The 14,764-nt window shown below is 43.3% G+C and overlaps 1 protein-coding gene across 5 annotated transcripts in view; it reads left to right on the top strand.

Annotated features, from left to right (window-relative positions):
- Nucleotides 1-9,550: 9,550 nt before the first annotated feature.
- The window catches only part of LRCH2 (leucine rich repeats and calponin homology domain containing 2), a 168,528-nt gene continuing 163,314 nt past the window's right edge, over nt 9,551-14,764 (top strand). For all 5 annotated transcript variants that reach the window (XR_008627376.1, XR_008627375.1, XM_055122537.1 and 2 more), the window contains exon 1: nt 9,551-9,923. Coding sequence is in view for 3 of the 5 variants with exons in the window: in XM_055122537.1 (XP_054978512.1) it covers nt 9,551-9,923 (373 nt within the window). In the remaining 2 variants the exon portion in view is untranslated. The remainder of the gene's footprint in view (nt 9,924-14,764) is intronic.

Genomic DNA, 14,764 nt, shown 5'->3' with positions numbered 1-14,764 from the left:
TGAGATATATACTATTTACTCAACCACAAAATGGAAATGCTATAATAACAATTTTCACATACTTGTTTCAAGCATTAAATGACTTAATAGGGGCCGGAGCAATAGCACAGCGGGTAGGGCGTTTGCCTTGGACGTGGCTGACTCAGGTTCGGTTCCCAGCATCCCATAAGGTCCCCTGGGCACCACCAGGAGTAATTCCTCAGTGCATGAGCCAGGAGTAATCCCTGTGCATCGGCGGGTGGGACGCAAAAACCAAATAAATAAATAAATAAATAAATGATTTAATATGTGCAAATCAAATAGAAGAGTTGGAAATAGTAAACAATATCTAAATATTATTCATAACATTTCTTATTTTCCAGTGTTAGTGTTACCTATGGATAAATTAAATACATATATTCATAGTCACATTTCTACGTCTTACATGGGCAGTAAATGGCTTCAAATAATCAAAAAAATCTTTATCATTGGTATATAAGGGCTGGAGCGATAGCACAGTGGTTGGGCGTCTGCCTTTCACGCGGCCGACCCGAGTTCGATTCCTCCGCCCCTCTCAAAGAGCCCGGCAAGCTACCGAGATTATCGAGCCCGCGAGGCAGAGCCTGACAAGCTACCCGTGCATATTGGATATGCCAAAAACAGTAACAATAAGTCTCTCAATGAGAGACGTTACTGGTGCCCGCTCGAACAAATTGATGAGCAACGGGATGACAGTGACAGTGACAGTGATATAATACTGTAGGATTAGGAGTTGGAACGATAGCACAGTGGGTAGGGCGTTTGCCTTGCATGCAGCCGACCCGGGTTCGATTCCTCCGTCCCTCCCGGAGATCCTGCCAAGCTACCAAGAGTATACCGCCTGCATGGCAGAACCTGGCAAAGTTCCTGTGGCGTATTCGATATGCCAAAAACAGTAACAAGTTGCACAATGGAGACGTTACTGGTGCCCACTCGAACAAATCAATGAACAACTGGATGACAGTGCTATAGTGCTACAGTAGGATTTAAGGAGTATGCTCTAACAGCTCTGTGTCTGGGATCCAAACTCTTCACTACTAAAGTTCCCCTGGCACTCTACCACCCAAAATTCGATCACCCTCTATCTATTCCTCCCTTCCTCATTTTCTTCTAATAACCACCATAATTTCATTCAGTCTAGGTATTACTGTGCTGTGCTTTGATTTTGCTAGATTTTTACCTCTATTCATATCCTACATATGACTGAAACTATCTAACATTTTTTTTTCAATTTATTTTTGTTTTAGGGGCCACGCATGGTGGTTCTTAGGGCTTATTTCTGTGTCTGTACTCAGGGACCACTGCTGGTATTGTTCAGAGGACCATATGCAGTGCCTGTAATTGAATCGGTGTTGACTGCATGCCAGGTAAGCACCTTACCCCTTGTACTATTTCTTTAGCTTCTCACTTCCTTATTAATCTCACTTAAAGTTCTCTGGCTTTGTACTAAAGGAATGAATGCATATTTTAATGATGAATTAGTATTTAATTTAGCATATATAGCACAAATTCTTTATATAGTCATTCATCATAACATTTAGATCGATTCCAGTTAGGTATTGGCTATTATGGACAATGCCACTATGAACACTGGGGTGCGTGCATCCCTTAGAACTAGTGTTTTTATTTTCTTCTTGAAGTGCCGAGGGGTGGGGTGGATGGATTATCTGGAATTTCCTTTTTGCTATTATACTATTTTCCATAGAGAATGCACCAATTTATATTCCCACCAACAGTATAACAAAATTTCTCTTTCTCTATGTCTTTTGCTAAAAATTTCTGTCAACCTTTTCCACATAGAGCATTTTCACCAATTTGTGATAATAGCTTGTGGTTTAAGATGCATTTCCTTAATAATGAATGATGTTGAGAATCTTTTTTCCCCATTTGTCTGTGGGCAATCTATTGTCTTTAGAGAAGTGACTTTTCACATCCTTTGCTCACATGCTGATTGAATTGCTTGTTTTTTTCTGGTTGAGTTGTGCGAATTCTATTAATACAATTGGGAAATCTATTTCTTGCCAGATGCATGATGTACAAATATTTCTAGGTTTGTTTTATGTTTTTTTTGGCGGGAGCGGTAGTTTCCTTTTCTTTATTAAAGCTTTTTAATGTAATCTAGTTTCATTTCTTGAATCTTGCTTGTTGTTACCTGTGAGTTTCCAAAGAAAGAGCGGCATGAGATGACATAGGAGGAACTCAAGTGTTCGGTGGCCGAGAGTCATTCCCTTGGCCGGCCCACAGTGACAGATGGATGGACAGAGCAACAGAGAAGCAGGGACTGGGCCCCAGGTGGTCGGTAGTCAGTTTATTTCTCTCTCCTCCGCAGCGTAGTCTGATCTCTCCCCTTATTGCACAATCGTGGTCGTAATTTTGGTCATAGTCCCAGTCATCATAGTTCCATCATCCTAGTCTCCTCATGGGCCTCAAAGTCCTCTCTTTAGTTATATCTTCTTCCTCATCTCTTCGTAGTCTCATAGTCCTCTACTTCCAGTCATTGGCATCATCTATTCCTCCTTCTAGTCCTCACAGACCCTCAAGTCCTCAAAGACCTCAGTCCTAAAGTCCCTTTTTTCTTCTTAAAGCATAACTATATAGCAATCATGAAGGGTGGGGTACACATAGGTGGGGTTAAACATTGTCATAACAACAAGCATAGGTAAAGCCATTCCTACAGGGGATGTTGTAGGAGATTAACTCAAGGACAAAATCTCATCTGAAGGTTCAGCACTCTAGATTACTAGATCTGCTTGAAGATGGGATTCCGTCCAGGGTGTATTGCTGTCTCTTTTCCTCAGCTAGTAATCCATTTAAACAGTCATAGTAAATTTACTTCTTATCATATTTCTAGTCATTATGTATGAACACAGTAAAATATACATATGTATCTTTAAGCTTATATATACATATGTATATATAAGCTTAAAGGTTGGCTCTTCCTAGTGTATATATCTTGCTATATATTCCAGATTATAGTCCTAATGCCAGGTTAGTCGTTCCTAACCCCAGGAGGGTCCTTATTCAGTTACTTCTCTTTGGGTCATGAAAGAGTTTGTTCCATGACTGTGCTGTTACTTATTATACTTATGGCGCTTAGCTTGTCTCCTTTCGATGCCAGGGCAGCTTACAGCTTGCCCTGGGTCCATCCAGTCCCATCATCGGGACCCTGTTCCTTGAGTGCTAGGAACTAAGGGCAACTGAGGCTTAAGTCAAGTAAATATGGATGTCCAGGAGTAAATAAGATTTTAGAGTCAATTAACTCCCCTGTTAGAAGGCATAGCATGAACTGTCTTCCCATGTCTATACAAAAAGGACATTGCTAAATTAACCATGCAAATGACATAAAGGAAAGAGAAAATCAATATAGGATTATTAGTGCTTGATGGAATTCGCTGTGCCTCAGAGGCACTGTTGTGGGAGTAACTCAATAAACCTAAGCTCCATGTGGGAGGAGCAAGAACAACCCAATGTTTTCCAACAGTTACCCATCTCATTGAAATCAAGTCTCCAAATAAACTTCTGATGTGTGTTCTTAGAATTTCTCACCTATGCTTTCTTCTACAAATTTTATGATTTTGAGTTTAATACTTAATGTAATCCCATCAACAACCAAGATCCAGAGATTATAAAACCAAGATTTTGGAAGCTTGACAGCTAATAGCCTAGTTCTTTGTCTTGAAGAACCTGACAAGCTACCGAGAGTCTATTGCCCGTATGGAAGAGTCTGGCAAGCTCCCCATGGCGTATTTGTATCCCAAATATAGTAACAGATATTACATACCTCTCAGAGAGCCAGGCAAGCTAATGAAAGTATCCCGCTCACAGGGCAGAGCCTGACAAGCTACCCGTGGCATATTCGATATGCCAAAAGCAGTAATGATAGGTCTCATTCCCCTGACCCTGAAAGAGCCTCCAATCATTGGGATAGATTAGTAAGGAGAGGTTGCTAAAAATCTCAGGGTTGAGTGTAATAGAGACATTACTGGTGCTTGCTCAAGTAAATCGATGAACAACTGGATGACAGTGATATGGTGATACTTAATTTTAAGTCATATTTTGCATTAGTTTTTCCAAAGGTTACTAAATAGTAATCAAGTTTTGATTTTTTCTTTACTGTGGTCCAGTAACCCCAGAACTATTTGCTGAAAATGCTTCCTTTCCTCCATTGTATGCTTTTGACTCCTTTATCATATAGTAGATGTACATATATGTATGATCTTATTTATGGCATTCTATTCCATTCTAGTCCATTGATCTGTAATCTTGTTTTTGTTCCAATACTGTACTGACTTAACTGCAATTGCTTTGTAATATAGTTAAAGTCAGGGTCCATGATAACTACATTTTTTCCTTTTTTTTCCTGGCTTATACCCAGGAGTGACCATGTAGTGCTCGGGATCAAATCTTTGTCTTCTACATGTAAAGCATGAGCTTCATTCTTTGAGCAATCTACCTTTCTTATTTTTTCCCCTCAGAATTGTTTTGGTTATTTTTTGTCTTTAGTGATTTCGTATAATTAAAAAATTTGTTTTCTTGAAGAATGCCATTGAATTTTTTTGTGGGAAAGCATGGTCTGTGGTGCTCAAGGCTCACTCCTGGCTCAGAGCTCACTTCTGTATATCCTCAGGGAATATATGGGACTCAGCCACATGCAAGGGACACACCTGAACCTCTTTACTCCATTTTAGTCAGCCACTGGGATTTTGATAGGGACTGTGTTGAAGTTTTAGATAAGATGGCCATTTTTTCATGTTTATACTTTGATCATGTTATGTTTGATCATATTTCTTCTTCCACTCCATCAATATAGAATATTTTTCCAGTTCTTTACATCTCCTTTTCTTTCCTCATTTTTTCCAATGTAGGAGTACTGCTATTTATTCAGCCATTGATTAAGATGATTGAATTGGGCATTAATTCCACATTACTTTAAAATTTTTTTAATTGGATATTCGTGGGATAGACCATTACAAAGCTGTTCATAATTGGGTCTCAGTCATGCAATGATCCAGCACCTATCCCTCCACCAGTGTACTTTTCTCACGACCAATTTCCCCTGTTTCACCACCACCACCCCCAAGCCCCCACCCACCACCCCCAACCTCCCTTCATGGGAGACACTTTCCTTCTTGCTCTCTATTTCCTTTTACTTTACTGCATTATGGTTTGTAATACAGTTGCTAAGAGGTCATAGTGTTTGCTCAGGGCATTCTGTAATTTTATCGGGATGGAAAGGCTGGAGTAGCTTTTCAGTTAGGTGGCAGCTTTGGGATGTGGATGTGACTGCTGAGGCTTTTGGAAGTACAGGGAGGTGGGGGAGGTAGCCCATCCTGACCCCAAGAAAACCTGGAGATTTCAGTCACCAAACGCGCATACCAGAATTTTCAACAGATTATATATTGGTGAGGTTCATCCTGAGACGGTGGAGTCAGGCTGGATGGGGATATAACAGTGATTTTGGATTGTGGAAGCAAGCAGCTGCCAGGGGTTCTGCTTAGGTGGGCCACCAGGCTGCCCCACCCTCTCCTATTTACCCTGGTCTGCTGAGCCATGTGCAGGTCTGAGATCAACTGTGGCTTTTGATCTCTTTTGAGATTTATCTATGGGTCTTTGGAATAAGGCCAATAAATGAGCTTGTATAGCTGAGGCAGAGGTGGTTTGTGGGCATGGCTCCCACACACCTAACTTTTGGTTGTTTAATTTCTTCTTGAACTTGGTCCCAAGTTGTTGCAGTCCAGCTAGAGGCACAGAGGTAATTTTGGGGCATCAGGAAAACTGAAGGCAGCATCAGTCTGCTGATGCACTTGCCTTGCACATACAGATTGACCTGCTGGTAGCACCCTACCATCTTCCTTTTCTTTTTTTAGTAATATCTTATAATTTTCATGTATATAGATTTTTAACCAATTTTTAGGTTTATACTTGCACTGTAGCACTGTAGCACTGTCGTCCCATCGTTCATCAATTTGCTCGAGCAAGCACCAGTAACATCTCCATTGTGAGACTTGTTGTTGCTGTTTTTGGCATATCGAATACGCCACGGGTAGCTTGCCAGGCTCTGCTCTGCGGGCGGGATACTCTTGGTAGCTTGCTGTGCTCTCCGAGAGGGATGGAGGAATCGAACCCAGGTCGGCCGCATGCAAGGCAAGTGCCCTACAGGCTGTGCTATCGCTCAGGTTTATACCTATCGCCTAGGTTTATACCTAGGTGTTTTATTTTCCGCCTTCCACCCAATCTTCTCCCTGTTGATGTTGTGATGAATGGGGTTGCACACATACTTGGCTGTGGTGCTCACATATTTCGGTGTGGTGCTCATCAGAAATCCTAAATCAGGTTGATGTACTTGCTGAGGCTGCACTCTTTTATTTTAGTGCTTGCCAGGGTTTGCTGCAGTGGCCATATAATATTCAATCGACTACAGTCAAACTTTTAACTGCAGTACTAGCACAATTTTCAGCTGTTACCTGCTGAGAGGTTGTGCCTCTTAGTTGTGATGCTCACACACATGCAACTGTGATTTGGTCAGAAATTATTGTGTTGTGGGGGCCAAGAACAGCAGTCTTTTGGAACAGACATCAGATTTGTCAGGATTATACTTGGCACATATGAGGACACTGGGAAACGAACACATTGCAAGACATGTGTTCTAGCTAGTGAGCTTTATCCCGGACCCGATTTCACTGTTTTTTTTTTAAAATAGAATAATATTTTAAACGGGATTGTTTTCTTAACTTCTCTTACCCCCAACTTACTGTTTGCAATTGAGAGAAATGCAAAAACATATTGATTTTAGATCCTGCTACTTTACTGAACTCAATAAGTACTTTTTCATATTTTCTGGTGAGTCTTTAGGGTTTTTCTATGTATATAATCATGCCATCTACTTATATTTGAACTTCTTCCTAATTAAGATTCCTTTTACATTTTGGTTTTTCCCTAATTTCTCTGGCAAGCACTTCCAAAACTGTTGAAAAGTTGAAAAGTAGGTGAAGGATGGACATTCTTGTGCTGTTGAGCAATTTTAAAAATTTTATGTTTTTATTCTAAGCTGTTTACTTCCTGTTAGAGTAATTGAATAAGGAGGTTGTCCTACTAGGTGGATCTACTGTCTGGGTGACTTATGTAATGAACTAAAATCTACACTTATCTCTGCCTTCAGGTTACTGAATCAAAATGCTAAGGACAGATAATCACAAAAAGTTAAATTGATTTTAATCAATGGAAAATCCTAAATTTCCTTTCTTTGATTTTTCTATATTTGTGTATGTGGAATTCTCAGAATCATTTCCAGTTGGTGCCCAAATCCAACAGATAAAGGCTCAAATCAGCTTACAAATTCTAACATACCATGTTAAAATTATAACCCATATTTAATATACCATATACAATTTTTAACAAGGAAAATATATTTTTAACACTTCTCATAGCCTTGGCATTCTTTTCAAAAATACTCTAGAGAGAGAAGGAGAAAAACAGAGACAGGGGAAGAGAGAGAACGAGAGAGGAAAAATGTCTGCCATAAAATCAGGCTGTTGGGGAGGTGAGCAGGAAGGAAACTAAGGACATTGGTAGCAGGAAATGTGCACTGGTGAAGAGATGGGTTGTTAGAATATTGTGTGACTAAAACTCAATCATGAAAAATTTGTTACTGTGTATCTCATGGCAATTCAATTAAGTGTTCTTTTAAAAACCTTTAGAATATGTTACTCTCCCAGTTTCATACTTACCCCCTTTGTAGAATTCCCATCTTTCATATTTAGACTCTTCGAATTCTTTAAAGATTACTTTTATTTTTAAATTTGGCTCTGCTTGGTCTTTTTCACTTGGCAGTGTTCTATAAGGACATATTTTCCTTGAAGTAATTTAAATAATCAAAAAAGTTTGTATTGGCTAATTGTTAAAATAATTCCTTTCCAATTACTTTCTTCCATAAATCTAGTTTCCCTTCTTACCCACTTAATTCTGGAAGCTGTTGCTTAACCCTTATCTCAACTTACAATATAAAGGAGATGAGATACAAAGAACATTCCTTTTTGATACCAGTGTTTTAAATAATTTAATTTCACTTGCTAATTCAGAGTATGGAGTGTGATTCTCAGTTCTGTTCTTTCTTTGGGTCATGTACGTGGTAAATGCAGTATCTTGTTAATTAAACAGTATGGTTACACAGCAATAGAGACAAGTTGTGATTGTTTCCGGAATCATCATTTCTTTTTCAGAGTAGTCTATGGACGATAATAAGTTTTTGTTAACACCTCTCTAAGAATAGTTTCCTCAAATTGAAATAGATGTAAAAGAGATACATAGGATATTCAAATTAAGGATAAAGGGATATATCCAAGCACCTGTAGAGTTTTCTTTTGCAAAGTTTACAGATTAGTGAAAAATATTTCTGTAAGTCTGGTGGTGCTGGTGGTGGTGATAGGGAGGGAGGCGTGGCAGTGCATGGGGACTTGGGTTTAGGTCCTCAGAATGAACTTTAAAAAAAAATTATTGAATCACCGTGAGATAGATACAAGCTTTCATGTTTGGGTTACAATCTCACAATGATCAAACACCCATCCCTCCACCAGTGCACATTCCCCACCACCAATATCCCAGGTATAACTCCCCTTCCCCACCCTCTCCCTGCCTCTATGGCAGACAATATTCAGAATGAACTCTTATCAAGATTTATTAGGTGCGTTTGTTCAATTGTGACCCTTCAGGATGCCCCCTAACGCCTAAGCTTGTATTCCAAAAATAAACTTTCAGGTTGTTTTATGATCAAAGGGATTTGCATAAGCCATACTGACGGGATGAGAAGAATCTCCAGATATTTGGAAGATCTTGGCCCAGCTTCAAAAGTGATAGAACAGAATGCAGAGAATGTTTGCACGCTTTGGAAGGCAGCCGTTTGGCCGAGACGCGGAGACCCTCTAGGCTTCCTTGCAGGCGTCTCAAAATACCTTTCTCATTTTGGAACTGCACACTTGAGCCGCATTTATTACTCCTCAAACCCCGCACCGCCACTCCTCGCAAACTACTCCGCGACAGACATTTCTTCCGTCTTCAAAGGTCCTGGGAGCACTTGCACTAAGCCTGGGAGCCCTCGGACAGACACGTGTTTCTGAGCAGACCCAGGAGGAGAGTAACTCTTTCCTCCCCAGGTGCTGCAGGGGCCTTTGTGTTTGCAGGGAAGGCGGAGAAGGGGAACCAAGTCCACTCCGGGGCCCTCCGACCCACGGACCCAGAGTGATCGCGGCTTCGCTTCGATAGGGTTTTCTATTTTTTTTTTCTTTTTGGTACCCAGAGCCGTGGGGCCGGGACTGAGCATCCTTCCTCCCGGGAGACGCTTCTGAGAGGCGGCGTGCTCGCACCTCGGAACATGGTCTCTCCGCCTCACGACACCTCCTCCCAGCCCGCCCCGATTCCTTCCCACCCGCTCCCGCGGCCCCCCTCCCAGCCCCGCGTGCGCATGCGTCCTGCGCAGCCCCTACCCCCGCGGCCCCGGCGGCGCGGAGCGTCGGGGGCTATTCTCTGTCCCACCAACATGGCGGCGAGTCAGGGAGGCGGTGGCAACAGCGGGGGCGGCGGGGGCGGCGGCGGGGGCAGCGGCGGCGGTGGCGGCGCGGCCGGAGGGGGGAGTGGCGGCGCGGGCGGCGCGGGCGGCGGCGGCGGCGGCGTTGGCGGCGGCGGCGGGGGGGGCCCGGTGGTGGCGCCCATCGCCGTGCCCGCGCTCTTCGGCCAGCCGTTCCCCGCCGGGCCGCAGTGGCTGCCCGGGAGCCTGCCGCCGCCGCACACCGTCCGGAGCCTGGACCGCGCCCTGGAGGAGGCCGGCAACTCGGGCATCCTGAGCCTCAGCGGCAGGAAGCTCCGAGACTTCCCGGGCAGCGGCTACGACCTGACGGACACCACCCAAGCAGGTGACAGGACGCGTCGGGGCGGGGGGGGAGGGCGGGGCGAGGGGGAGGGGAAGCGGGCCGAGCGGCGCGGGGCGGGGGGCTTGGGGGGGAGGACGGGGGCCGCTCGGGGGTCGTCGCGCGGCGGCGTGGCTGCGGGGCTCCGACGCGACGCGGAGGGTCCGGGCGGGGAGCGCGGGGGCGGCGACGCAGGCCCAGGGGCGTGCTGGCCGCGGGGGCCGACGGCGCGCCGGGGTGGGCTTGCAAAGGCCGCCGGAGGCGGTGTGCAAACGGGGCGGCGGGTGAGGGGGTAACGTGCATTGTTGTCCCAGTGGGTTGCCCCCGTCCCGAAGGGCTGCGCAGGGAGGCGCCGAGGTCCTCCTGGGTCCAGGTCTTCCAGTCCCAGCTGCTCGCCCCTGGACGGGGGGTGGCGGGGGTAGGGGTGGGGGTGGGGGCAGAAGAGACAATGCATAAAATCCCTATCTCGACGTATTCCTTCTAGGCCTGTGTGCTTGCTGGGGGGGGGAGGCTGGTGGTGGAGGGGGTGGGGGACAGACAATACCGACAACCGGCGTGTGTGCAGAGTCCTTTTTAAAGGCATAGGCGCTTGCACAGAAGGGCACAGCTCTCGGCTTTGCGCTGCGGCCGCCCGGCCGCGCTTTTTCTGCGCTCTTGAACGTTGTGTGCGTGTCAGTCCTTCCAGAACACGCTTGCCTGCTTGTGACGCGTGCTCTTAGGGACACACCGTCCATATTCCCTGGGTCCCGGCGAAGGTAGTGGTGGCTGAATTAGTATTCGATGCGGAGGCCAATTAAAGCGTCAGTCACGTGTCTGGTTCGAGGAGGGGGAGACGAATCCTTGTTTGGAGTTCTGTGGGAGCCCTGATTTTTAGGACTCACATAGCCAAAATTTTTAAGGGCATTTTTTTAAGAAACAAGAGCAACTCCATTTTTTTTTGAGTTGTAGGCTACTGGCCTATCCTTGTGAATGAAAAAAAAAGCCTGCTGCAGTGTTCTTCATAGAGTCTTTCGTACTCTTTGTTGTTGATGACATTTTTTGTTTTGTTTTGAATGCACTCGCTTTCCCTTCTGCCGTAGAGACCAAAGCTGGCTATTTATGGTATCTTTTGGTGTGATGAAAGGGGGTTTTTGTTTGCCTTTCATAGTCTTCAGATTTTTGTGTCTTGATTTCATCTGCTTTGCTGCAAGAAATGATGGCTGAAATTATTTTAATATACACAATTTTGAAGAAAGGCAGTGAACTGATTCATTTATAGTGGGAAGTAATACTAGACCTTTATTTTCAATGTAGCACTGTTTCATCGTATTGGATATATTAAATTAAGGTTTATATTTGGAGAAGGGTGGGGACCGGACATCTGAAAGACTTCCACTCAATTATTCTCTTAGAGATTATTCTAAGAGCTGTGTATACATTGATTTTGTATTTTGGAAAGCACATTTGGGTATTTGCTCCTTCACTTTGAACAGATTTCATAAACAATATGTTGGTATGTTCGTGACTAAATTGGCACGATATTATACTACTTGGTGTGTTCTTCAAAGGAAGGCTTCAAGAAAAACGGTGTCAGAGTGCTTCATTAAGGGGATACGTTGTTTTTTATTTTTCCTTATAACCTGTAAACTGTCCCTCTATTGAGGACAGAATTTTAGAACTCTGTTCCAACTAGGCCCACACTCTTCTTTTAGGAGTTTCTGCTCTTCTTTGTAAAAGGTTATCTGTATATTTGGGATTTTTGTTTTTCCACCTATTTTATTCAAGTTGCAGCTTTTCCATGAAGCGGTTGGTCCCCAACTCCCTTCGGGGTCTACAGAAGTCTTGTTTCTTTGAATTCTCATGGTACTTAACTGTCTTTATCACCAGTGCTGACTTTCTCTCTCTCTTTTTTTTTTTTTTGCTTTTTGGGTCACGCCCACACAGCGATGCTGCGCAGGAGTTACTCCTGGCTCTGCACTCAGGAATTTCTCCTGGCGCTGCTTGGGTGACCATATGGGATGCTGGGAATCGAACCCGTTTCAGCCGCGTGCAAGGCAAACACCTTACCCGCTGTGCTATCTCTCCAGCCCCTGACTTAATTTTCTTTGTATGTTTGTATCATGTCCCTGAGAAGGTGGAGATCTTAAAGTCAGAAACAAATCATATACTTGTTGGGTTTTCTCTTTTTATATTGATTATAATGTACTTGATTAAGTATTTTCGTAAGTACGAATATGTATGCACATATAATAATCTCGGTTTTTAACCCTTGAGTATGTTTTCTCAGGCACACTTTAGCAGTTACCAGAGCATACATGTTATTCATAAACATTCGTCATAAACTTTGTGATTTCCTGCAGTGATATGGGAATTTTCGAGATAATTTTACCTTTTATTTTCAGTTGAATGCATGTTTTCTTTTCTGGGAAAACACTAAAATGTAAATGAAAAGTACATGGGTGGGCCCAGTGACCGATTGTTTTTGGAAAAAAATCAGCTGTGAACACTTCAGAAAGTATTATTTTTGTAAGTAAAGACACTAGTATATATTATATATAAATTAGAGACACTAACTGAAGAAAAATAGAGCATAGCAGAGGCTATTCATATAGATAGCGTTAACATACATATATGTAAACACACCATATGTGCTCTGATGAAAAGTTGTTTGCTGATAGTATATTAGAAATGGCTTCAGTGTGAGGTTCCACAACCAAACAGATCAGACAGGCATATAAAGGTTTATTGTAATGGGAAGAGATTGGAGGAAGGAAAACTAGATAGGAATTCAGAAAGCTATTCTGTTAATCCGAATGTGAGGCTTTGAGAATATTGGTTGAAGTAAAATTGGATAAGAAGGGGGAACTGATAAATTTAAAAGGAAAGAGGAGGCTTTTAAAATTATTTTGCTGTTGTGTGTGTCTAAATGCAACATCAGGGCTGGAGCGATAGCACAGCGGGTAGGGCGTTTGCTTTGCATGCGGCCAACCCTGGTTCGATTCCCAGCATCCCATATGGTCCCCTGAGCACCGCCAGGAGTAATTCCTGAGTGCAAAGCCAGGACTAACCCCTGTGCATCACCAGGTGTGACCCAAAAAGAAAAAAAAAGCAACATATAAAAAGACCAGTAGCTTTATTGCACTTCTAATCATAAAGGAAGAAGGCCAGAGTGATAGTATTGGGGATAGGGCACTTGCCTTGCACACGGCTGAACCTGGTTCCATCCCTGGCATCCTATAAGGTTCCCTGAATCAGCCAGGAGTGATTTCTGAGCTCATATCCAGGAATAATCCCTGAGTACTGCTGGGTGTGGTCCCAAGACAAAAATTTTAACAAGGGTAGGGATGGAGCCATAGTACAATATGGCTCTTGCCTTTACTCAGTTGAGGTTGTTACATCCCTGGCATCCCTTAAGTTCCTCCAAACCCTGCCATAAGTGATCCCTGAGTGCAGAGCCAGAGAGTAAGCCCTATGACACCACTGGGTATGACCCAAAATTAAATAATAATAATAATAATAATAATAATTATATTAATAAAATCACAGTGTAAGTTTGAAACAAAAGACTCAGCCCTTACCCTAATCAAGACCAATTAAATAATACTTTTTTCCCCTTTTTGTTTCACATCCAGTGATACTCAGGTGTTATTACTCCTGGCTCTGTACTCAGGAATTAATCCTGGCAGTGAGTTCGGGATCGTATGGGATGCCGGTCAGCCCTGTGCAAGGCAGAGGCTTTCCCGCTGTACTATCTCTCCAGCTGGACCAATTAAATCATAATTCAAGGGCCAGGATACTTAAAAAAAAGTTCTCAGGTGATTTTGTTGTAGAGTTAGCTGATAAACCATACTACCTCATTTTCAAAGACTCAGGAAATAATTATTGTTTTGAGAGAATGAAAACATTTATAAAAGTACAGTGACTGAGTGCTTGAAGAACTCGAGAGTCAAAACCAAAACTATGGACAAAATCTTCCAGTTCTCGTTTAGTAATATTTTTTTATTTTTTATTTTTTGCTTTTTGGGTCACGCCTGGCAATGCACAGGGGTTACTCCTGGCTCTGCACTCAGGAATTACCCCTGGCCGTGCTCAGGGGACCATATGGGATGCTGGGAATCGAACCCGGGTCGGCCGCGTGCAAGACAAACGCCCTACCCGCTGTGCTATCTCAGTTTTGTGTGAAGTCAGTATTTTTTTTAACTGTCATTATTATGCAGTTTTTTTTTTTTTTGCTTTTTGGGTCACACCCGGTGATGCACAGGGTCACTCCTGGCTCATGCACTCAGGAATCACCCTTGGTGGTGCTCAGGGGACCATATGGATGCTGGGATTCGAACCCGGGTCGACCGCGTGCAAGGCAAACGCCTTACCCGCTGTGCTATCTATCACTCCAGCCCCATAACTTTCATCATTATATTATGTGATAGTGAATAGAACTTTCCTAGGAGGCGAGGAGGCTTTCTATTTTTTTTATTATAGTTTATGTAAGATGGTTAAAGTTTATGGTTTGATATATAAAATCATACATACAATCATGTATGGTTTGATGTCACTGCACCCGACCACCACAGAAGTGCAGGGACCCACCACAGTATGAGACGATGTCACCTCTAGTCTGAACTTTATTACTATCCTCCATGCTCCCCACTCCACACTACTTAGTAATCTTTTTTTTTTAAATCTAGAGCCTAGGGATTATCATTGTTCCATACTTTTTATTCCCTTGTTCTGTCTCTGTTCAACAGATGAGTGAGATCATCCAGTATTTATCCTTCTTCTGACTTATTTTGCTTAACATGACACTCTCTGGTACCATTTATGGGTTGTTGTTTTTTTTTTTTGAGGGGGAGGGGCACACCTGGCGCTGC

Source organism: Sorex araneus, chromosome X (assembly GCF_027595985.1).
Source record: "Sorex araneus isolate mSorAra2 chromosome X, mSorAra2.pri, whole genome shotgun sequence".
In the NCBI taxonomy this organism is placed as follows: Eukaryota; Metazoa; Chordata; class Mammalia; order Eulipotyphla; family Soricidae; genus Sorex; species Sorex araneus.
Note: the sequence above shows the minus strand (reverse complement) of the source record. Positions and strands in the feature narration are given on the sequence as shown.